General features: G+C 41.3%; 1 protein-coding gene across 4 annotated transcripts in view; it reads right to left on the reverse strand.

Moving 5' to 3' along the window:
• BRWD1 (bromodomain and WD repeat domain containing 1) overlaps nt 1-26157 on the reverse strand; it is a 126155-nt gene that overhangs the window by 8992 nt on the left and 91006 nt on the right. For 2 of the 4 annotated variants that reach the window (XM_050916248.1, XM_050916268.1), the window contains 7 exons: nt 20888-21034; nt 12861-13013; nt 12434-12603; nt 9435-9670; nt 7671-7868; nt 6060-7037; nt 1425-2402 (listed from right to left, as the gene is read on the reverse strand). In XM_050916248.1, coding sequence (XP_050772205.1) covers nt 1425-2402; nt 6060-7037; nt 7671-7868; nt 9435-9670; nt 12434-12603; nt 12861-13013; nt 20888-21034 — 2860 coding nt within the window. Of the gene's footprint in view, nt 1-1424; nt 2403-4584; nt 4664-6059; nt 7038-7670; nt 7869-9434; nt 9671-12433; nt 12604-12860; nt 13014-20887; nt 21035-26157 lie in introns of those variants that run through there. The other 2 variants (XR_007768333.1, XM_050916259.1) reach the window with 2 other exon arrangements.

The following is a 26157-nucleotide window of genomic DNA, read 5'->3' on the forward strand; positions in this document are numbered from 1 at the left end:
TCTAGATATGGCCCAGTGAATCCCAAAGTCCTTCTGATGAGCCGAGTTGTCAAAGAAAATTCCCAAACTGGAATTACATCTCAGTTAGCACATGGAAGTACACATGAAAGGAAGAATGAGAAATGGAGAAGAATAAACCCTTCAGAATAGGTTGAAACTGCAGAAGCAAAATTAGTCTTATGAGCATTTCTCTGAGACTATAACTTTGGACTACTCAGTATTAACTGTCTGCCAATGAGAGGCTGCATAAAAGAAAATCTCTGATGGACCGTAAGAGTGACTTAACACTTTGGTTAAACACATGAAAAACCAGACTATCCCATGAAATTTGGAGAAACAGAGATATAGGGGACATCACTGTAACTGTTGGACACAAAGCTTTATCATCTTAAAAAATTAAACCAGTAGTAAGAAAAAAGAGTGCATGCAGATACCAAATAAATACCAGAATATTGCTATCCTGGACACACAATGTTTTTCCCTTTTAAAAAAAGGTGCAAAACACTGCCATCAAAACAAAAATTAAAATAAATAATTTTGCAGATTCCAATTTACCTCATGGAAGCAACACCATATTAAAAAAACAACACCTTTCAGTAAAAATAATAAAAAAATAAATTTAAATTTAAATTAATGGCTCTTATGTATTCAACTGCATTAATAAAGCAAATCCGGAAAAATAAAAATAGTTATCTACTTTGTAAAGTAACTGTTGCTTTACTCATGATGTCAAGATCAACAGGACTAATAATACTGATCATGTAACAGTAACCTAGTTTTATAAAGTCTCTAGAACAAGGAACAGGTGCTAGAACAGTCCACTTAAGAGATTTTGAAATCTCCAAAACTGTATGTCATAGGCAATTTTCTCTCACAGCACCAATTAAAGTAATGCTCAATATTGTGCTAGCAACATATAGGTCAATGTTCAACTGGTTTTGAAAACTGTTACTCTGAGCAGTAACATTCCAGTCCAGACTGAAATACTGCCCCAAAATGGAACATTTTGGTATCAGCTGCTACATACTGCTAGATGGGCCAGCAAATGCAAGCTGAAATACGACAAGGACAGTCACAGGATTATGTTTTCCACAGAAAAATATAAATGTTTTCCCTGAATCTCATGACAAAGAACACCAACATTCATCATGAATTCTAATGATATTACCACAAAAGTGGAATAGATTTCCCTCCATTATGTTCTGTAATCTCTCAGTTCGAACACACTGTCTAGACCTCTAGATCGTGATACCTTACAGTCTTTCTACCCTGTTTTCTAGTTCTGATTTTAGAGCGTTGAGGAGCTCTTGTATATTATGTATAGTCCAAATCCTCCCAGTCATTATCATCCATATTAATCCTACGTCGCTTCCTCTCTCTAGACAATATTATAGATTTAGATGCATTAGCTTTAAAATTTTTACCTTTTCTAATGACTTTTGTTTTTCCTTTCCTTTTTCTTTTTTTTGTGTTTGTGGCATTGCTATAGTTACTGCTATTGGAATCAGTATCAAATCCTAAATTAGAAGAGCAATTGAAACTGGCATCAGGTCCAGATTTTGAGCTCCCTGCAGTTCGAGAAGGTCCCATTCTCTCTGACACAGACCGTCTTCCATTCTCCCTCACTTCGGTTTCAGACTCTGCTCTGTTCTTCAAATCACTTAAGGCTTTTGCTTTCTTTAAAAGAGCTGCAGACTTCTGACTGGTCATCTTAATTCTTCTACCATTCCACCTGCCTGATAATGAATCTGCCTCATCCTCAGAGTTGTTCACGGCATGCTGTGTGTGTGCAGAAGTTGACTGGTCAGACACCTTTTGACTGCTCCCATCCCCTGACTTATGGCTTTTGGAGTCCTCCTCTGAGAAGTCTACCGTGGGATTTTTAATTTTAGGAGATGCAGCACAGACTGTCCTGTGTGGTTGTTTATGGCCATTGCTTTGCCTATTTTTTGGTGCCATTTTTGCACCTATTTCAGAATCTGAACTTTTATCTTCAGATTCACTAATATATTTTCTTCTAGCAGATGAACCAGCCTGTGAAAGCATTTTCCGCTTAATATACTGTTCTTTTAGTTCTTTTTCACTTTCAGACTTTAAACCTGTGTCATCTTCAAAGCCATCCAATAACAATTTCCTGGCTGCAGCAGAGGCACTGCGGTGGGGCAGTTTTCTGTTCTTGCTTCCAATGCCAACACTTTCTGAGCTGGAGAGCTCTTCCTCCACATCACTCATTAGTCTTAATTTACTGGCAGCCACAGTAGCACTTCTGCGTGGAATTCTTCTGCGACCATCATCTTTGTCATTCACTATTTTGTAAGCCCCCTTTGAATATTCTGAGTCACTCCCATATAACCTTTTCCTGGTAGCTCTTCCGCTATGTCCGTTCTCTTGAGAGAAAAACCCTGTAATATAAAAAATAAAAATGATTTAAATATTTGTTAAATTAAAAAAAATATAAGTGATACATTTATGACAAATATTTTAAAACAGAACAATTTATATTATAGTACTAACAATGTACAAGCCCAAACAGTACTGGAGAACAGCTCACATGTATTTAATAAGGTGAAAAAAAATCTGTATATTTATTTTATAATAGCAAGGGCAATTCAAACATATTACACGTTATATTCAGTACAGCACAATTAGGGTTTTGGCCAACTATATTATCATTCCACCTATGATTTTTATGATTTCTGAATTAAATGCCCCGAGAAGTCCATCTCCTCATCCCCATTTTAAGAATGCACCTGCAAGAAAAAATATTTGTTTTGTTGCAGTTTGGTTGATCTGTTCTTGGCACAAGACCAGATATGGGATAAGGCCATTCAAAGATGGTTTTCAAACACCTTTGCATTCCCCCAATCCTTGGGCCATCAAGGGTCTAAGTGAGTCCCTGGTGCATGGGCACAACTCCAGGCTGCTGCTCTTATTTCCGGCTCTCCATGGCTCCAAATGCCAGTCCAATAGCCAGGAATCGCTGGAGCATATCCTGGATATGTACCTTTCCCTCTGACAAACTGTGCTGTGGCAGCATAGGTGATGCTACAACAGTTTTAGGTCACCTGGATATGTGCTGAGATAAGGGTAATCCTTTTACTAACTTTGTTAAGCTGGATGTATACTTGCTTTGACCCAGAGTGATGCAAAACCATCAGAGTGGATCAGAGCCCTAAAAAATTACCATATCATCTGTGGAAACAGAAAGCTGTGGGTGACCACTGTATTAAGTCTGTCAAATAAAAGCCCCAAAATTAAAACAAAGGAATTAAGAAATGAATCTAAAAAGTAGAAAAAAATTCCATACTACTAGTATTCTGGAACTCCAAAAACTTGTTTTATTTAAATCAAAAAAATCCACAAAATGCCTAATTCAGATTTGTCGAGGAAGATGTAATGCTAAAGGGACACTATATCTGGTCAACTTCAGCCCAAACTTTGTTTTGCAAATATATGCTTTTACCAAACCTATAAGCAAAGGAAATATTTCCGTTTTAAAAAAACCCAGACGATTAAGTTGTTTTTGTAGCAATAATTATTTTACATTTACGAAAGATACTGTATGATTAGTTAGGAAGTGCTAGCTGACATCAGGGTCTGACTAAATTTTATAGAAAATGTGTTAAAGCAATATGAAGAACTCAGTCAGGACACTCCAAAATAAAGGTTAACTTTTTTCACAGGGCCCCCATCTTCCTTCAGTGAGCAGGTACAGTCTGCAGTGGACCAGGCAGGGATTCAACATTTATTTATAAAACTTACTTGTTAGAAACAAAAAGTAATAGTGTACACAATATAAAATGCTGGCTGTCAACAAAAAAGATTCTCTATGCAAATACATTTAATTTAATTTAAAAATACAAGTATTTAATACGTTTTTCTCAAACGAGTACACATCTCTGCCTCACTTGCTGCTGTACAGAAATCCAACCTGCATATTGAGAGCTAAATATTATTTTATTCAAATTCATTTATACGTATATTAATGTAAATTCAGATTAGAGTTAATTGATTTCAGCTGATTTACTCCTAATTTACACCACTGTAACTGCAAACACAATTTGAGCTAGAATACAGGAACCTGAAGGAAATCTATGGAAATAATAGTAAGTGATCATCAGGGATCCTAAGTTTTCCCCGTGATAAAAACACAAAATTGTCCAATAAAAAACCAAAAATCTGTTTTTCAATGAGTAAAATGAAACGCTGAACTTTTTCCCTAACCACAATATACAGTGGAACCCCATTTATCCGATCGAATTGGGGATGGGGCCAGATCAGATGATCTAAAATTTGGATAACCCAGAGACGAGGCAAAAAGCTTCAGCTCCAAGCCCCACTGCCTGGGGCTGAGGACCAACAGCACCAGTTCGGTTAAGATGGAGAGCGGACAATGGAGGCTCACAATAATGGAGTTCTACATACATATGTTTTTATTTTTTCACAAAATGTAAAAACTAAAGATTCTCCGTAAAAACGGAAATTTCATGTTTTTCCTGTGGCAAAAGGATTTCTAAAATCCCTAGTGATCATAAAATTTAAATTATTTTTCTGAGGCAAATATACAAAATATCCACACACAACCTTAAAACGTGACATATCTTGACTTGAGTGCTTCACTCTGCAATCTTTAAATTCTCTTATGTTTTCTTTAGGAAATATGCTAGAAAAAGGAAATAATTCAAATATGACTTTCGTTATATGACTAGATACACAGCTTAGCCAGACTGCACAAAAATGCCTAACGTTAGAGCTGGTCTACAGAGTTTATACACCAAGTTGAACTGATGTAACTCCCTACTGTGAACACACTCATATTGATGTAAATGTGTTTTGCTTACAACTATAAATTTAGTTAAATTGAGGCAGAAGTTGTGTGTAGACAAGCCCTGATTTGCAGTTTGCAAGAACTTTTGAACATCTCACTGAATGAAGCAGGGCTTCTCTGGAAACCACAGAAACCTTATTAAATATCCAAGATGACATAGGGGGCACCCTATTACTTATTTCTGTTCAAAATGTTATGTGAATGCATTAACAACCCTTTTACTTTATATTTCCAGGAGTTACTTTTTAAAAATATTGTTATTAAAAATGTATAAACGCCTGCACATTTTAAAAAAAAAAGTGATAATCTGAGCTAATCAGAACTTACTTACTTTAAAGTACACTTCCAACAGAAGCCCCATGAGTAACATTGTGAAAAGCATCTAACTGAGAAAGTTTTTAGGTTAGTGAGGTGTTTTTGAAAATGTTACCCTATATCAGTGTTTCTCATTTATCAGTCCATGGACCGGTGCGGATCCGTGAGATTTCCCTGACAGAGTTTAGGAGGCAGCAAACTGGTCCCTGGGATCAACAAGGGTGTGAAACACTGCCCTATAGCCATGCACAATTTCATAAGAAACGAAAATGGGCTTTCAGAAAGAAAACATTCAAGTAACCATAACAGTGGCTGTGTGCTATATATACACTCCAGCTACAGCTGCTATGATAACATTCAAGAACAGAATCTAGAATATATATATTTATTGATTCTTGAATGCACATGTTATCAAAGGCAATATCTCAGTCACCCATAACACTCCATATTCTACTAGTGAACTGTCCCCAGTGAAACCATTTGTAAACTTACTGGATGAAACTCAGACTTAAATATGTTCCACAAATGAAACATTTTGTCATCTGTGCTAAATATTGCAATGTGGACAGAAAATACAAGTTAAAAATGAACACTATAATAGTATATTTGCATTAATAGTTTCATATAAATATACTTCCAGAATAGTAAGACAAACACTCAGCATTCCTCAAGAGATCTAGTGTCACGAGGAAGGGAAATAATTTTCCTCTGAAAAATTACATTGATCACTGCCCAATTTTAACAGCATACACCTTCATACTTCTATCTTTGTCGCACTTAACAATATTCCTACACAAGCTTCCTTCAGAATGTCAAGGAACTCATTTTGTGTAGTCCAAATCTTCCTAATAACCACCAATCCTACATTTTAATTTAGTCAACATCAGATTTAGATACATTAAGTTTTTAAACGTACCTTTTTTAGTGACTTCCCTTTTCCTCCTTTTTGTGTTTACGGCATCACTATAATGACTATTATTGGTATCAGTTTCAGATGCTAAATTAGAAGAGCAATTGACACTAGCATCAAGTCCAGATTTTGAGCTCCCTGCAGTCCCAGAAGTTTCCATGCTCTCTGACACAGAGCTTCTTCCATTCTCCTTCACTTCCGTTTCAGACTCTGCTGTGTCCTCTAAGTCACTCAAGACTTTTGCTTTTTTGAAAGGAGCTGCAGACTTTTGACTTGTCACCTTCTTGATTTTTCTACCATTCCACCTGCCTGACTCAGAATCTTCGTCATTCTCAGCGTTGCTCACTGCATGCTGTTTATGTGTAGAAGTTGACTGGCTGGACACTTTCTGACTGCTCCCATTCTCTGACTTATGACTTTTGGAGTTGTCCTCTGAAAATTCTACTGTGGAATTTTTAATTTTAGGAGATGCAGCACAGACTGTCCTCAGTGGTGGTTTTTTGCTATTGCTTTGCCTATTTTTTTGTGCCATTTTTGTATCAGTTTCAGAATCTGAATTTCCATCTTCAGATTCACTAATATATTTTCTTCTAGCAGATGAACCAGGTTGAGAAAGTTTTTTCTTCCTCGCATACTGTTCTTTTAGTTCTTTTTCACTTTCAGATTTTAAACCTGTCTCATCATCATCATCAGAGCCATCCAGTAACAGTTTTCTGGCTGCAGCAGAAGCATTGCGGTGGGGCAGTTTTCTGTTCTTGCTTGCAATGCCAACACTTTCTGAACTGGAGATCTCTTCTTCCACATCACTCATCAGCCTTAATTTATTAGCAGCCACAGTAGCACTTCTGCGTGGAATTTTCCTGTGTCTACCAGTTTTGTTACTCAACAATTCACAAGCCACTGCTGAAGTATTTTCAGAGTCACTTCTATATAGCCTTTTCCTGGCAGTTTTTCTGATATTTCCATTCTCCTGAGAAACTGATCCTGTAAAATAAAGAACTGCTGTCAATTTTAAATATAAGGACACCCATTTATGTTAAATTTAATTTCCTGTAAAGTCAAATAAGTTCAACTCATAGGCACAAACTGAATTGAAGTACAAATGTAGTAGTAGCTGCAACTTACATGGAACATTTTATTTAACTAGAAAATAAAGGTAACACTGTCTCATTTTTCATAAATCTAGAAGATGAGCATTCACTGTGACTTGAAGCTTGCTTTAATTGTATTTAAACCGTCATTACTAGTATCAATTGTATTTAATTTATTTTTTATAATTAAAAACAAGGGAGTTGCAAACCCTTCATCCTCACTGTTTGGCTATCTCTTTGCCTTACTAGTAACTTCCTTCAGTATGGATTCCTTCAGTGCTAATGTTAATCATTTCACCAAAGGAGACTGTATGATTCTGAGAAAAGTCTTACTCTTACAGCAACAGTATCGGTACAAGTGCCATGTCACTATGCTAGCCTCAGTCACCTATTCAAGATGTTAATATACAGTTTTAATTTTCAAAGTGTTATTAACATGAACTTAATTGCACCGCATATATTTACCACTGGCCATGCATTTTCTTATGTTATTGGCCATTCACAGAAAATGCTGATTGAATCTTACCCATTTGCTTTCTTTGAGCTGCTCTATTTCTGGTTACCCTAAAGCTGCTGTTCTTTGCTCCGGATATACCATTGTGTAATACTGGGGATGCAAGAGCCATACAGCTTTCTTTACTTTCCTCTGAGCTACTTGAAGAAGAGGAGGAAGATCCTGATGAGGAGGCAGAGGAAGAAGCTGAAGAGCCTTCTATTTCACTTTCTGGTTAAAAAAAAAAGAATTTAGAATTCTAAGTAGGAACACAGCAAGTTAAAGACCTTGAAAATTAGTTAGTAGGTGTAATTTGCTGTTTTACACTTTTCAGAATGTTTCTTACACATATCGCTTTCATATAATTAGTTTCACAGTGTATTGTTTATAGACAATGACAGGAAGGCATACATTATAGGTGGCACTGGTAGTACCACCTATACCGATAGCTGCCTTACATTTTCCGTTTTAAGACTGTTTTCAGTTGCTCATAACTTTGCCAAACTTTAAGTATGTGGGCTGAATTTTTTCATGCTGCATTGTCTGGTGGCATTTTCTCTTTCTTTAAGGTTCAGCTAAAAATGTTCAGCTATTTTCAAGGAAGGCTTTGCAATGTTAATAAAATTGTGGTGGCTTCTTCTTTCAAAGTTTAGCACCCTTATGCTTTGGAATAAGAATGTGATATGAGACGGGGTGGTCTTCATGCGTTTGTTGCATAGGCAACATTAATTCTGGCACTCCCTTTCATCTGAGTGCGTAACTTTGAAATCTTAATATTCTTTAAGCATAGTGCTGTGTGTGCGCAATAAACACGCGCGCAATGTTAAACGTAAGTCATATTTATGTCTTAAATCAGAGGTAGGCAACCTATGGCACGTATGCCGAAGGCGGCACGCAAGCTGATTTTCAGTGGCACTCACACTGCCCGGGTCCTGGCCACTGGTCCAGGGGGCTCTGCATTTTAATTTAATTTTAAATTAAGCTTTTAAAACATTTTTAAAATCTTGTTTACTTTACATACAACAATAGTTTAGTTATATATTATAGACTTACAGAAAGAGACCTTCTAAGAACATTAAAATGTATTACTGGCACGCGAAACCTTAAATTAGAGTGAATAAATGAAGACTCAGCACAGCACTTCTGAAAGATTGCCAACCCCTGTGTTATATAATGTACTAACATGGCAAGTTCAAAGTGTTCATCACAAGCACTGTTCGCTAAGACTGCTGTTTGAGACTTCAAGGTTCCATTTTCACACTTAGCAGAAGATTTTTAAAGCAGCAAATGAGGATAGCTGACAGGACCATTTTTCTCCCTCTCACCCCTCAACAAGCCATTTAGCTCTGTGATGACTCCTCACGTGAAACTGAATACAGGCTGAGTACTCAGTACACAAAGACTATCCAATAGGATTGAAAGATAGTGTACAAGTCTGCTTCTTTGGTTATAAATATATTTTTACTCATAAGTTTCCCCTTCTGCAGGCTTTTCACTAGTAAAAGCTGAAACTAAAGAAACTTATTGAGTTCTATACAACTTTAACACAGACGAATTCTATACTTAACATACAAACAGCTGAAAACAAGATGTTCTTACAAAACATTCATAGTTATCAGAGACAAGATTTTCCTACAGAAGGCATTTTAAAAGGTTTGTATTTTTAGGAGTTATTTAGCTAGAATTTATGGGAATTATGGTTACTTTGCCTACAAAGGCAAAAAAAATTAGCCAACATTTTATAGCTAAAGTTTAATATATAAGCAAACACAGCTTTTAAAACAGATTATTTCTCACCTGATGATAACGCAGTATGATTTGTTAAGGGTGTAGTTCTAGCTTTTCCATTTCTTTCACGCCATGATATGCAAGCAGAATCAGAAGATTCGCCAGAAGAACTGTGGGAATAGGTGCTAGCATTTATTTTATGGCTTGTAACACATCCTGCTCTGCTAGAGGTAGGTTGGGTAGAAGAATCTTCCTGCTCAGATTCAATTTTTGCTTGAGATTTTAAGGGTTTCTGCTTCACATTTCTAGCCATAAAAAGGAAATAGAAATAACTAATATTTGATGTAAGAGAGCAGAATATTTTAATAAGAAATAAAGAATATTTGGAAACGTGGATAAAAGGCAATAATTCCCATTGGTAAAAAAACTGTATTCAGTACCATTTCCAACTTGGTGAAAAGCGATTAAATTTGCGAATTAAAATATTAAATGTTATGATGTCTGCAGTTGTGGGACATTCACAACTCAGTAGTCGATGCTAAGTGCTCTTGGTAAAAGTGTAATTTACACCTACAGTGACAATATCTAATGATATCTAATCCATTTCCTGACAAACTACACATATTTACATAAATCTGTGGCTAATAGTGTCCCCCTCCGCCCCATTTTCCAAGTTGTAACAGCAGCCTTTGGATTTCTGATGTACCCTAGAATCCTCACTTATCAGTTGCAATAGGCATTTAAAAGGACCATGTGTACCAATTATATCCTATGATAAACAGAGTCCCAAAGACACCAGCTAAGAGGTGCAACCTGGGAGAAAGATCCTGCTCTCTGAAATAAAATGTGAGTACACAGAAATATGAATACACAAAGTCTATAGTTTTCCACTGTAACGCAAATCTAGCCTGTATGAGTGCTGCACACAAGCCTGGGGTTCAGTTTCATTACTGGAGGAAAAGAGTGCTCTTGTGGTAGAGAAGTGGAAGAGAGAAGGGGCACTTGTTCGACACCAGAAATATTTCTTCTAATAAAGAAAATTAAAACATTAAAAAAGCCTGAATGGGAAATTTGTTACCTGATAAAGCCCTGAATTAACATATGTACTGGTCCTTTAAATCTTGAGTTCTTCAGTGCTTAGAATAAGGCATCCTTACACGCTTAGGCCACATATGCCACTAAGGTATCTTTGCAGGTATAGCTATACCGGAATAGTATACTAGCAAAGAGCTCCTGCCACCAAAACTGTGCTTCTACTAGAATATTATTCTACCACACCTAAGCAAAAAACAGATTACATGGGTAAAAGTGCAATTTTGCCAGTATAACTGTGTGTACTACTAGGGGCTTCCTGATAGCACAACTATGTTGGTCAAGAACCACACCTCTTCAACTCCCTGGCCAACACAACTGTGCTGGCAGAAATCTTTAGTGTGTACTTGGCCTCAGCAAGAGAGGATTTTACACCTCTTGCACCTGTTCTACTTGTCTCAGAGACTTGCACATGAAACTACATCTCTTGGTTTATGGAACATTTCTTCCGTAGCTACCTTCTAGCAGACTTTTACCTGGGAGCATACCAAGCGTTCCTCCCCACCCTCTTTCATGGGTAAAGCCATGGGGCAAGAATTAGATTGAAAAATCCACCACATATAGGAAAATCATCCAGAGATTTCTGGGGAGCCTGGCAGGAGGCCATTTTGTTTGCTCACATTAGAAAATACCCACCACTTTAGGATACTAAATGGTAACTTGGTTCCTTTGGTTCACAGACTCACTCAAATAAGATTTTTCTAATTATTAAGCCACAAATTCATACAGCCAGAGATTCTTTTTGAGGGACAAGAAGTGCATGCTGTGGTCAAGATGTGTCTTGTAATTTGCAGAGACCTATCGGAAGCACTCCTTGAATTCTGCTGAAGAGGAAATGCTGTCTCAATAATCCTCTGAAACACTAATCCTTGGCTCAGTGAAGATCTGTGTGCTGGGAACAAGTCATACACAATTCCTCTTCAGATATGAATGAGACTGATGTTTCAGATAAAGCATTGCCCATTCTTCAATGTGTTTCTTTATTTCAGCCATACTTGCCTGCTATTTGGTGCAGGGAAGGGAGCAGATTGAGAACGTGAGGAATAGTCCCGTAAAAAATCCTAATAAGCTCAGCACACCTGCCACTGCCCCACATATGCTCTACAGTTAAGATCTGAAAACCTAAGGTGGCTCACTACTTGCCAGAAACAGTAGGGAAATAAAGAGCTGTATTTGGCCAAGGTAGGTTGACCTTGCTTCTGTTGCCAGCAGCAGAATGGCTGGGTGCAACAGAAAGAGACATATCCAAGTAAACATGTTGCTAGGCAATGAGAGACATTGCCTCTGGATAGTAAGCACAGGAGGGAAAATCAGATTTAAAAGGACTGGTGGAGAAGCAGCTGAAAATGATTTATAGGTGATAAATCTAGACTAATTACATTTGCATCAAATTACTACCACCACCAGGTTTGACCTTCATGGACTTCTTGCCACACAACCACATACACACAAAGTGTGGAAGAAAACATGGAGTTAACCATGTTGCATTAGTGATATTGAAGTTTCTTTTCTTGGAAATTTTGGGTAAACCTTACCGTGAGCTACCAGCACCACATTATAATACATGTGGAATATAACTTCCTATTACATATACTTGGTTATAACAATTTAGCCTTATTATGGCTAGCAACTTTTACTAACTTGTAACAGGTTATCATTTAAACCTTCCATCTTTCATATAATTTCAGTTAAAAGTTGGTTGTCTGGCTAAAACTGAAGAGATTAAAAATGGTTCTACTCCATATGCTCATAACTGTTTTGTAATCAATTTATTTTGCACTACACAAAGGACCTTCTTTGCAAGTCTTCACTGCTGAAAAAAAATTACACTAAATATTTCATTATAATTAACTATTTAACTAATAAATTAATCCTAGGAGATCATGCTGACATCTTACAAAACTGAATGCAACATGCATAATTTTTTACAATAGTGAAAATTCCCCAAATGCATTCATCTTTCTAAATCTATTTACCTGAGTGTTTTGTTAGGGTGCTGTACCATGCTATGACTTTGCAACCTCCTATTACATCTCTGGCTTCTTCTCAGTCTTTCATTGTGTTTTTGGCCAGTTTTAAAGTCTGAAACGATTCTTCTCATTTTTTCCTCAAATAGCGCTGATAATCTCAAAGTCATACTATAAATCTAAATAAAGAGATGTTAACTTTAAATTACAAAGTATCTTACGATACTTGTAAATTGAATGTTTTACAAAAAAGAATTTACTGAAGTGACCATCTGGAGAAAGTGACAAAATGACTCAGCATCTAGTCTCTGTCCAAACCCACCAGAAGGGTAGATTGCTCTGTTGCATTACTAACTAGGTATTGACAAAAGGCCCAACACTAAATGAAGCCTAGCCCAGCCTGACTACTATGAAAGCATAGTGTACAAAAAGGTACCTTTGATCTTTTACTTGGAGTGTAAGATTTTGCATTGCTAAATATTAGTCTTATATCTTTGCATAGTTCCATTGGGTTGTCATAATTTCCAGCTTCCAGTGTCTCCTTCACTGTACCAAAGTCCATTGGAGTGTCTATAATATGTCTGTAGTCCTAGATAAAAGATATGGAGCAAAAAAGTTTCAGTAGCTTAAAAGGGCATACAGAAAATAAAGCAGAAGAATGTTGATGTGCTATTTTATTATTTCTATTAGCACAATAAGGACAGCTGAATAGTCTTAAGTCTTGAGCTGCAACCTCAGCAATTTAAACGCCCCAACCCCAGCAAAAGAGACTCAAGCTTTCAGGTTCAGATGACTTTGGTTCAGCCTCTGTCCCAACTGGGGGTACACACTACACCAGCTTTCATTTTTAAAAGTTTCCATCTTTTATGGTAGCAGAGAAACCTTGAAAATATAAACAAAGAGCACCTAATGCAGTGATGTCTGAGTCCACAGAGCTTTATAGCTTTGAGTGGGTAAACTGTCCCTATTCTTCTCAATGCAAGTTAGCTTAGATGCCCAATAATTATAACATTACATGTCAACATTAACTATTTCACCAACGATCAAAGCAGAGGGAAGATCATTGCATAAATCTTTCACACTATTTATTCCAAGGGACTGTGTAAATTGGCAGATTTGAGTGTATGGGGCAAGCTTAAGAGATACCTCTACTTACTTTCTCCAATTAAGAAGGGACTGAGCAGGGCCCAGCATGGCATTTGAGCCCCACCAAGGAGTCCAACAGAGCCCATGGGTGCATTTGACCCTCAATAGAGAACCAAACTCAAGGACTGGAATCCAGACAACACAATTTATTGGAGTATTATCTCATTTTGTCATCTTAACTGGGCAGAGCTTGGAAGAGTAACACTATTTTCTTCTGAACCTTTGAGTATTACTGAACATTTATGTTACTTTAGCATGCAAAGACCCCAACCACGATTGGAGCCCAACTGCACAGAGTACTGAGTAAACAGACAGTCCCTGCTACAGATATCTTACAATCTAAAATACATTAGAACAAAAACTATTAGGAAGATATAATATACAAGTAAATTAACAAGATGACTAGTGGAACACTTTGGTTCTTACAGGTTGTGTGATGTGTTTTTAATAGGGTCAGAGCAAGTATTAGGAAGAAATGAAGGTTACTTACCTGTAACCTGAGTTTTTTGAGATGACTCCACATATTCCCACTTATGGGTACTCCGCTACCTCTTGGTTGAATCCTCTTCTAGCAGTAACAGATACAGGGCTCTCATATCCCACCTCAACCCCTCAGTATCCCAATGTATTCAGGGTGAGACTATAAAGGGGGAAAAGTACTCTTCCAACTTTAGGTCCTTCCACAGCTAAACCAGAGACATAATTACAAGGCCTCTGACAGAAAGGAGGAGGGTGGGAAGTGTGCATATGCAGACACATCTTGAAAAACTCTGGTTACAGGCAAGTAATATTCATTTCTTCTGTGAGTGGCTCTGCATATCCCTACTCATGGGAAAGGCTGGCAAAGAGTGCTGAGACTAACCTGGAGGTGGAGGACTTAATTGAATAAAAACAGAAGCACCACTTTCCCAACCCCAGAGCACATTGCTTGGTGAAAGAGCACTGAAGTTCAGGTTGCAGCTTGCAAATCAGTCTGAGACATCTGCTTCAGACAAGCAAAGAAAGCAGCCACAGCTCTAGTGGAATGTGGTTGAATCGAAGCAGCTACAGGAATTTTTGCTAGCCTTCAACACTCAGCAATACATTGCTTAATCCACCAGGAAATAGTCTGGAAAGAAATCATATGCCCATGTAGTTCCTGGCATATGAAACAATCCAGACATTTTATAAAAGCTCTTAGTTCTGTCCAAATAATAGGCAAACGCCCTTATGGCAGCCAATGTATGGAACACAGATCTTCTTTCACTAGAATGTAGTTTAGAGGGGAAAAAATGGTAAATTAACAGACTGATTAATGTGGAAGTCAAACACCAAATGATAAAATGAACATTTAGCCAATGGGGTGAAATGAGATTTCACCAACATGGTCAAAACCAAACTGAGGTCTAAGAAAAGGACAAGGTTTCTAACAGGATACACATTAGATACACCTTTATAAAATTTTTAATTGAAGCAAGAACAAACAGGCATCTACCATCAACTAAAGCATGATACGTAGAGATGGCTGCCAAATGGACCTTTAACGATGAGTTACACTGGACAACTCTTAAGTACATTAAATAGTCCAGCCAATATTGAGAACCAGACCTCCTCTGCATCCATGCCTGAAATCTAGACCACTTTAGGTAGTAACAGTTTCTAAAGGACCATTATCTAGAGTTAACTAGTATGAACAGGTGAACATGACTGCTCAAGAGCAGACAAAGTACGACCATACATACTCAAGTGAAGGGACTGCAGGTCTGGGTTAAAAATCCTGCCCCCGACCCCTGGGACATGAGGTCTGGAGACAGAGAAAGGTATATGAAGACTCTACTTGACAGTTGAAGGAGATCAGTAAACCACTGCTGATGTGGCCAAGAGTGGGCAATGAGTATTATCTTGTCTTATCCTAACACCTATCACCTTCTGTATGAAGGGAAAAAAATAGCCCGCTCCCAGAACAGCAGGAAAGCATCTGACACACAGGCTGTTCCTACCCACTCTAGAATAGGGTTCTTTGGAACCTAGTTGCAAATAGGTCTACAGTTGGGTTGACCCCATCTGGAAAATATGGTCAACCACGTAATCTTTCAGGGACCTCATGTGCATCTGAGAGCAGTCTCTGTTGAGACTATCCACAACTATGTTGCTTTCCCCAGCCAAATGTAGTGCCACAGGATACAGTTCATGGCAGCTACACCAATCCCACAGATTTATCACCTCTGCAAACAATGGGGCAGTGTGATCATCCACTGCTTGTTAATATAACAACATGTCTGCAAAGTATCTGCACAACCTTTCCTGGCAGCTGATGGAGGAATGCTCTTAGAGCCAGATGAACTGTTCTTAGTTCCAGTATACTGATGTGCAGCGTTCTTTCCTGAGAAGACCAATGTCCTCAAACTGTTTAATGATTCAAGTATACCCCTCAAACATTGGGTGAGGCATCTGAAATGACTGTCCAAGATGGACCCGAAGAACTGAACTGCACACTTCAGAGCATGTTTGTCCTGCTTGCCCAACAGTCCAGAGAGACTATGATGTTCTGAAGTACAGTGATCAACAGCTAAAGGCTGTCTCAACTTTGACTGTAAGCCTGGGACCTGCCTCAGAGGTCTCATTTTTAAATTGGCAAACAAAGTCACATAGGTAGTGGCTGCCATAAAACCATGAGACTCAGGAAGAATCTCACCCTCTATGTGGGGCAACTTCAAATTCTTAACAGACACTACCTCATTTTGAGAGACCTGTCATCAGGTAGAAAAACTCATTACCCCTGAGTCCAATATGGGACCTATGAAAAGGATCCTTTGTGTAGGACAAAGGATTGATTTTCGGATGCTGAAAAGAAAAGACTGAGGACTTGTCACATAATTACCATGACCACACACAGCGACTTTTGATAGCCAATCGTTCATATAAGGGCAAACAAATATACCCGGCTTCCTCAGATACACCACCACCACCAGAGAGGCACTTTGAAAATACTCTGGGTGCTGCAGAAAGGCCAAACGGAAGCATCCTGTATTGGAAATGGCGCCCAGCTACCACAAATCAAAGGTACTTTTGAGGTTTCTGAAACTGCAATATGAAAATTAGTGTCCTTTAGATTGAGAGTTGGGAACCAATCCAGGACTGACAGCAAGAGATTAGTGAAGAGAGGGTCAGCGTATGGAAATGAAAGTTCCATATGTGTTTGTTCAATTCCATCAAATCTAATATCAATCAGAACCCTCCCCATCCTTCTTTAGTACCCAAAAATATCAGGAGTAAAACCCATGATCCTTCAGGTAAGCAAGAATCTCCTTGACTGCTCCTAAAAAAGCAACTTCTCCACTTCTGTGAGAACTGCCTCATGAGAGGGGTCCCTGAAGAGGGACAGACTAGAGAGTTTGATGAAAGCAGCATTTTTTAATTGAATGCCACAGCCTTTTCTCATGATCTCTAAAACTCACTGGTTTGATGTTGTCTGCCTCCATTTGTGGATGAAATGGGGTAGCGCCTGTCTCCAAAGGAGGAGGGAGAAAAAAGGTAGTTGGCTGGTCCTAGACTCTCTGACATCATGCCAAAACTGAGGGTTGGTGTTCCAGAATAAGGGGGCTGACAAGGAAGTGGCTATTTGGGTTTGGAAACTTGTTTGAAAGGTCTCTTTCTGTAACCGTTCTATGAGGCTTGTTGCTGGTAACTTGAGTCTCTGACTGGATGGAAAGTAGGGTGCTGAAGGCTGGGGGCATTGCTGCCTCTGTTATTGAAAGAAGGGCCAGGCCTCCTTTCAATGGGTGGGATTAATCCCTGAGACTGTGCTGTTAAACCTGCATCCCTCAGTATTTCTAGTAAGTTGCCAGTCTTTATACTGAAAAGACTTTCCCCTTCAAAAGGGAAATCGTCCAAGCTTACTTCTGGTGTCCATAATTATACAAGAGGATCAAAGCCATGCATGCATCCTGATAGTCACAGCAGACCCAATTCTCTGGCAGCAGTCTGAGGCACTGAAGGAAGCTCTGAGGGAATACCTGGCTACATTATGACCCTACAATAAGATGGCATTAGCCAACCTTCTCCTGTCTTCAGTTACAGCCTGGAGAAGACAACATTCTCCCACAGAAAGAACTGGTCACAAGACATAACTGCCTGATAATTCACCATCCTAATACCAAGGGATGAGGAGAACACCTTTCTCCCCAATGAATCAATCTTCTTTCCCCTCTGTCACTCAAGGTGAAGTGTAGTTGTTCCAACCTTGCCTTGTTGATGGCAGCAACTATTACCAGCAAGTTGTGCACAGGGCGGGTATGAAAATACAAGAACCTATCAGAGGGCATCTGGTACAATTTGTCCACCTTCTTTAAGATAGACAGACAAGAGGTGGGATTGGACCACAGATTTGGCCGACTACAAAAACCCAGCCAGGATGGGGAGTGATATCTGACTCTTGGCAGAGGTACTGAGGATATAAAATACCAGATATGAAGTCTCTTCCACTGGTACCGCAGGGAGATTCAGAGTGGACAACATGCAATTCACCAAGTCCTAGAATTGGCATGTCCTCAGAAGGACAGGAGAACTAAGTTACTCCCACGTTCATCCAGTGACAAGTCAGACTTGAAGTCAGTTTCTAAATGCTTCTGTTGAAAGAAAAGGGTTTTCTCTTCATCATCGTTGTCCTCAGCAAGGGCATCAGGTATTACTGTCTGCAGTGTCAACGGATCCAGTGAAATCAGATCACAGGATCTCTGGCCTTTCAGATTCCTTGCAGATGAAACGTCGCCGCCAAATCCACAAAAGAGTAACTAAAGAGGTCTTGGCGTGGTCATCAATAAGACCCTGGGCCCTGTTACCCAGGGTTTTCAGAACCCAAAGCAGTGGTAACTTAAACTGTTTCACTCCAGGGGCTGTCAGGAATAAATCAATGCAAACACAGCAATTCTATCTGATAAAAGTTTAATACAAGTAAGCGTTTACTTATCTAAAACTACATACATATAAGCGCACACAGACATAAGCAATATGTTTAGAACAATCCAAATAATTACCTAAAATCTGAGATGCTATAATTTTCAGCAAGTCAGCAATGGCCCGTTGCTTCCCCATCAGGGAGTTTGGTATCAGAAAAGAGTTTAGCTTCAGAGAATTGCCCCCGAGTACACTCTATTATATAGTTTTTTTTACTAGACTAACTTACAAAACACACCGATCATAGTGACCCTCTACTGAGTCATCACCTCTTCTTACTTTAATATTATTAGGAATGTTTAAGTAGTTTATTGGTCATAATGAAGTTCTATATCTAAGGTGCACAAATTCAAGATTCTCATCCACTTATTTTCTTCAGTCTCAATCTGTTGACTTTTTCTTCCCCTCCTTCCATTCTGATTAGTAAAAACTGCAAGACTCTGGTTGTGTTTGACCTTGCCTCCAGAAGCCCTGCTTGTTCAAATTAACTCTTAACTATGTGCTGTTCTATTTTATTAATTCATGACCGCAATTAGCTTGATCAAAATCTGGTGTACACACACCTCTCAAATCTAGGGCAATAGCTCCAAGACTGCCAGTCTCCCTAACCACTGGGGGCCGGAAGGATGCCAACAGGAGACGGACCTAAGGATAGTCCAAACCTCAATACAGGTCTCTATATTCTTCCTTTATCCTCCTCATGGAGAAGGTTCGGGTCTAGATCTGAGAAAGAACGTACCACAGATAGTAACAGATCTGGAGGGAGGAATGAGAATCCAGTCCTTTTTGGCAGACTTTGTCGGAGACCTTAGAAGAGGGATCAGAAGATGATCCAAGAGAGGAACAACAATGGGATTTGTTTTCTTCCCAACTGGAGACAAAGATGATAATCCTGGAACTGAGGATACACACTTCCTTTTATGAGCTGTGCACTTCACACCTGGATCCAGGACATATATCAAACCTGAAAGGCAGACTTAGGTCGTTATAGTGACAGAACTTTCCAGAACTGAGAAAGTAGCCAGAACCGAAAGAGAAATTGAGTCAGAGAACAACAGTGGATCTGAAGATACACATGGGTGTGTCTCTTTTCTTATTGAAACTAGAGGTGGAACAGGACCCTGCTTTGGAACTGCGGCAGCCTTATCAGAATCAGACATGATGCATAGTTCTGATGCACAGGAACTGGCACTGCTAGAGTTGGCCATCTTGCTTCTATGCTGCTTCTTTCTCGGTGTCCCAAAATCTGAAACTCAAGGCAATGATGACCCTCATTCAGAGACAACAGGTACATACATCTTCCAGGATCTGGAAGAGGCAGCTGAACTGTTCCTGGTCCTGCTGCCACAGGGATTAGATCAAAGTCCAGCTGCTGTGAGGCACGACGTATGGAACGAACAAGCGCAGCCAAACTGTTCCTTAACCTTTCCTACAGAACCGAGGTGGTGGGATCTGATCAGACAGCTCTCAGTTCGAACATTATCAACTTGGGGGTTTGACTGGGGGAGCCACAGGAACTGATCCCAGTCCCAGCAGGAGCTGCAGCTTCTTGGAACCCTGCAGTCGAGCGGAACAGAGTGAGGCCACCAGGGTCAAGGCTGGCTCTTTAGACCTTTGAACCGACGTCAGAACAGATTCAGAGAGTTTAGCCTCAAGGGCTTCCCTAAGTAGTAGTAGTTGTAGGCTAGTCTTCCTGTCTTTGTGAGCACTGGGAAGAAGTGGGGTGAAAGTCTGGCATCCATGAAGAGGTTTAAGAAAGTAGTATTTAAAGTTAACAATCCAATGAAGTTAACGCACGCAAAAAAGTTCACACTTCTCAATCATCGTTTCACGATGTCTGCGAAAATCACTGCACTGGTTTACATTTGCAAGGTTTTCTTTGCAACCATAGCGGTTAGGAATTGACTATTTTTCAAATGAAAGCTCAGATTCTATAGAATATTAATGTCCTATGATCCACAAATAAAAAAACAGGTCAGATTCAATTCATGGCTAAGCATTTGACAGTCCTGCCCATGAATCTCACTAAATTGTACATTTTTTTAAAAAAAAACATTCATTAGAAGTAACTAACTTCAAGCAACACAAAATGATATACTAGTATGAGATAAGCAGTTCCAGTTTCAGTAACAAACAAAACGACCTAGGAATTAAGAATACAGACAACGTGAATCTTTTCACAGATGTTTTCTTATCATAGGACATAGATACCTCGGCACATGGCAAGGCTAATTTGAGTCAACAGTTCTGGACTAGCTCCAAGAGCTCGCATCTATGAAGCAAACTTCATGAATGACAGTCATATTATGGTACAACTTCTGTACCAAAAGAGAGAAATAAGACAAACATTAAGTCACTTAAGATTTATGACGGATAACTTACAGGATATTGATCCAAATCAACAGGTTGTCTAAAAGGCTCAGAATCTTCACACTGGAAAATTAAATTCACCAGTTCCATACATTGTTTCTTCCAGGTATTTTCATCATAGTTAATTTTCACATTGTTTCGTCTCTTCATAACCCGTCTCTTAAAAAAAAATTATTGCCAGAAAAAAAACTAAGTTACAAAAATAATTCCAATTAGAATTTTAAACACACATTGCAGAAACTGCTGGATAAACTTCAAGAGTATCTTAGAAAAGAAAGAAAATTACTAGCAAAAACATACAAAAAGCATTCTAGTTTTTGCATTTTTTGTAATTCCTTCTCTTCAATTTTTTATAACTGTTGAGTAAGAATTCTCCCCCCTTCAACCTAGATTTTCTTATTGGCTGGCCTACAGGATCAAACTCAGTATTATATTTAAGTGCAACAGGGATGCAAAGGTGCTTTCTTTCTTGATCTCTGAAAATTCCTTTAGGAAAACTATTCCCAGTAATCAAAGGGGTTAAACTCACATCTTGTGTTTTTTCTAGCTGTTTTCTTGCTGAAAACACTGTCCTGTGTCCCTTAAGTATAAAACTTAAAGAAAAGACCTAAGACTTTGTTTCTTGAATAATTCCAACCGTTTACACTTTAGGTTCATATACTCAGACTTTAAGGCTAAGATTTTGTCACAGATATTTTTGGTAAAAGTCATGGACAGGTCACCTGCAATAAAAAAAAAATCATGGAAGCTGTGACCTGTCCATGACTTTTACTAAAAATATCTGATAAAATGGGTATCAGCAGGCACCACACCTCCTGCAGGGCAGCTGGGGCTCTGGGGGCCATCAGAAGCAGCAGGGATACCCCGCAGCTCCCCACTGCTACAGGCTGAAATCACAGAGATCACCAGAAAAAGATGGCTACTCACCTTTGTAACTGTTGTTCTTCGAGATGTGTTGCTCATATCCATTCCAATTAGGTGTGCACGCACCGCGTGCACGTTCGCCAGAAGATTTTTACCCTAGCAACACTCGGTGGGTTGGCTGGGTCGCCCTCTAGAGTGGCGCCGGATATATACCCCTGCCGACCCAACAGCCCTTCAGTTACTTCTTGCCGGCTACTCGGACAGAGGGGAAGGAGGGCGGATTTGGAATGGATATGAGCAACACATCTCGAAGAACAACAGTTACAAAGGTGAGTAACCGTCTTTTCTTCTTCTTCGAGTGCTTGCTCATATCGATTCCAATTAGGTGACTCCCAAGCCTTACCTAGGGGGTGGGGTCAGACTGCGATGTCACAGAATGTAAAACTTCTGATCAAAATGCCGCATCATCTCTGGACTGTTGAACCAGAGCGTAATGTGAAGCAAAGATGTGGACTGAGGGCCAGGTAGCTGCGCAACATTTCTCCTGGATGCTCCAGGAAGGCGGCAAATGAAGCCTGAGCCCTGGTAGAATGTGCGATGAGGTGGCTCAAGGGAACATGAGCCAAGTCATAGTAAATACGGATGCACGCCATCACCCAAGATGAGATCCTCTGGGAGGAGACAGGTAGGCCCTTCATTCGGTCTGCCACCGCGATGAAGAGTTGGGGCGTTTTACGAAAGGGTTTTGTCCGCTAGATAGAAAATGCGAGCACTCTATGGATGTCTAGGGAGTGCAATTGTTCCCGTTGTGATGAGTGTGGCTTCAGGAAGAAGACTGGAATGAAGATATCCTGGTTGACATGAAAGGCCGATACCACTTTAGGGAGGAAAGCCGGGTGTGGTCGCAACTGCACCTTGTCCCTGTGAACACAGTATACGGTGGGTCCACTGTGAGAGCTCTAAGCTCAGAGACTCGTCTGGCCAGCGTAATGGCTACGAGGAAAGCTGTCTTCCGTAACAGGTATAGTAGCGAGCAAGTTGCTAACGGCTCGAAAGGGGCAGACATAAGTCTGGTTAGAACCAGGTTGTGGACCCAGGTTGGGGCGGGGCAGCATACTTGGGGGTATAGGCGGTCCAAGCCCTTGAGGAACCTAGAAACCATAGGGTGTGAGAACACGGAGCGGCCACTTTTCCCTGGGTGGAAGGTAGAGATGGCTGCCAAGTGCACCCTCAATGATGATATTGCTAGGCCCTGTTGTTTGAGAGACCAGAGGTAGTCCAAGATGGTGGGGATTGAGACCTCAGTGGGAGTAACATTATGCGCTTCGCACCAGCAGGAGAAGCGCTTCACACCAGCAGGAGAAATGCTTCCACTTGGCCAGATACATTGACCAAGTGGAAGGTTTCCTGCTACCCAGGAGTACTTGTTGCACTGAGGCAGAGCAACGTAACTCGGACTGGCTTAACCATGCAGCAGCCATGCTGTGAGGTGAAGGGACTGCAGATCTGGGTGGTGAAGTCTGCCGTGGTCCTGAGTTATGAAGTCTGGGTGAAGAGGCACGGTAATTGGGTTGGTTAGCGACAGGGCAAGCAGCATGGTGTACCATTGCTGCCTGGGCCACGCTGGAGCGATCATGATCAAGCGAGCTCTGTCCCTGCGGAGCTTTTCAGGACCCTGTGAACCAGCGGGAACGCTGGAAAGGCGTAAAGCAGTTGGCTCATCCACAGCATCAGGAAAGCATCCGAGATCGAGCCCGGGGAGAGGCCTTGGAAGGAGCAGAACATCTGGCATTTCTTGTTCTCGCGGGAAGCGAAGAGGTCTACACAGGGAAAGCCCCACTTCTGGAAAACAGAATGAATAACGTCCGGATGTATCGACCACTCGTTAGACAGGAGGGATCTGCTGAGTGGATCCGCCAGAGTGTTCCGAACCTCTGGGAGAAAAGACGCTACCAGGTCTATCGAGTGGACTATACAGAAGTCCCAGAGCTGGATGGCTTCCTGACAAAGGGTGGGGGGAACCATGTCCCTCCCTGCTTGTTTATGTAACACATGGCCGTTGTGTTGTCTGTGAACACTGAGACACAACGGCCTTGCAAATGCTGTTGAAACGCCTGGCATTCAAGGCGGACTGCTCTCAGCTCTCGGACATTTATGTGCAAGGCCAGCTGCTGAGATGACCAAAGGCTTTAAGTGTGAAGATGGCCGAGGTGAGCACCCCAGCCGAGAGATGACGCATCCGCCGTCAGGGACATAGAAGGCTGAGGCGGATGGAACGGCATCCCTGCACACACCAGGGAGGGCATCAACCACCAGTTGACAGAGCCTAGAATGCTCGGGGGAATCGTGACTATTAAGTCTGTGGTGTCTCTGCCCGGGTGGTATACCGAGGTGAGCCAAGATTGGAGGGCACGGAGGCGTAGCCTGGCGTGTTTGGTCACGAACATGCAGGCAGCCATGTGACCCAGGAGACCGAGACAAGTGCGAGCCGAAGTTGTCGGGAAGCTCTGTAGGCCTCGGATAATTGTTACCATCGCCTGAAACCGAGGCTGTGGTAAGCAAGCTCTGGCGAGACTGGAGTCCAGGATGGCCCCAATGAAGTCTGTCCTCTGTGTGGGAACCAGAGTGGATTTCGCTGCATTGATCATCAGGTCTAGACTCATGAATAGGTCCTTGAGGATGTCCACATGATGGGTGACTTGTGCCTTGGAGGTCCCTCAAATGAGCCAATCATCGACATACGGAAAAATGTGTATCTGACATCGGTGGAGGGAGGCGGCGACTACAGCCATGCACTTTGTGAATAGAGAGGCCGAACGGAAGGACCGTAAACTAGAAATGTTGATGGTTGGCTACAAACTGGAGGTACCGTCTGTGTGGAGGATAATGGCGATGTGAAAATACACGTCCTTCATATCGAGGGCAGCATATCAGACTCCAGGATCCAAGGATGGGATGATGGTCCCTAGGGATACCATGCGGAACTTCAAATTTATCATGAACTTGTTGAGTTCTCGCAGGTCTAGGATAGGTCTGATACCTCCCTTCGCCTTGGGGATTAGGAAACAGCAGGAGTAGAACCTCTTGCCCCTTTCGTCCTTTGGTACCTCCTCTATGGCTCCCATGGCAAGGAGCGTCCGCACCTCTTGTAAGAGGAGTTGCTCGTGAGAGGGGTCCCTGAAGAGGGATGAGGATGGGGGGTGGAAAGGGCGAGGGGGGGGGGCGAAATAAACTGGAGATGGTACCCAAGTTCCACTGTATGTAGGACCCAACGATCCAAAGTTAGCTGGGACCATGTAGGGAGGAAAAAGGGGAGGCGGTTGTAAAAGGGAGGGAAAGGATCCTGGAAAATAAACTGGTACGCTGTCCTCGGGCGCACCTTCAAAAGTTTGGCTTTGCCCTTGCAGGTGGCTTGGAGGGATCCTGATTTTGGCCCCCTTGGGGTCCTGACTGCCGTCTATGACCAGCTCGACCATGCCTTCTGCCAAAGTTCTGCCTCTGTCCAGGCGGAGGGTACGGGCGGTGAGGCTGGGGGCGGAAAGGCCGGCACTGAGTCACCAGCGTGTGCATGCCGAGAGAGTGCATAATGACCCTGTTGTCCTTCAGACTTTGCAGCCTAGGGTCAGTCTTTTCAGAAAAGAGGCCTCGACCGTCAAAGGGCAAGTCCTGTATGGTATGCTGTAGTTCTGGCGGGAGGCCTGACACTTGAAGCCACGAAATGCATCTCATGGCAACTCCCGAGGCCAGAGTCCTGGCTGCGGAGTCTGCTGCATCCAGCGAGGCCTGGAGGGAAGTCCTCGCCACTTTCTTCTCCTCCTCCAAGAGGGCAGCAAACTCTTGTTGGGAGTCTTGAGGGACTAACTCTGAACTTGCCCACCGCCACCCAGGTGTTGTAGTTGTAGCGGCTAAACAGGGCTTGCTGGTTTGTCACCCGGAGTTGGAGGGCCCCTGCAGAGTATACCTTACTGCCCAGTAAGTCCATGCGCCTAGCCTCCTTCAATTTTGGAGCCGGAGCTTGCTGGCCATAGCGTTCCCTCTCATTGACAGACTGTACGACAAGGGAGCAGGATGGACGTACAGGTACTCGTACCCCTTAGAGGGCACCATGTACTTGCGCTCAACTCCCCTGGCAGCGGGTGGAATAGAGGCTGGAGACTGCCAGATGGTATTAGCATTGGCCTGGATCGTCTGGATGAATGGTAAGGCAACTCTTGTGGGGGCGTCAGCTGACAGAATATCCACCACCGGGTCCTCTATCTCTGGTACCTCTTCTACCTGGAGATTCATATTGAGTGCCACATGTCTCAAGAGGTCCTCATGGGCCCTCAGGTCAATTGGAGGAGGGCCCGTGGAGGATGTCCTCGCCACCGCCTCATCAGGAGAGGAGGAAGAGGAGAGGCCAGGGACAAGTGGGTCCT

The sequence above is a fragment of the Gopherus flavomarginatus genome, chromosome 1, assembly GCF_025201925.1.
Source record: "Gopherus flavomarginatus isolate rGopFla2 chromosome 1, rGopFla2.mat.asm, whole genome shotgun sequence".
NCBI lineage: Eukaryota > Metazoa > Chordata > Testudines > Testudinidae > Gopherus > Gopherus flavomarginatus.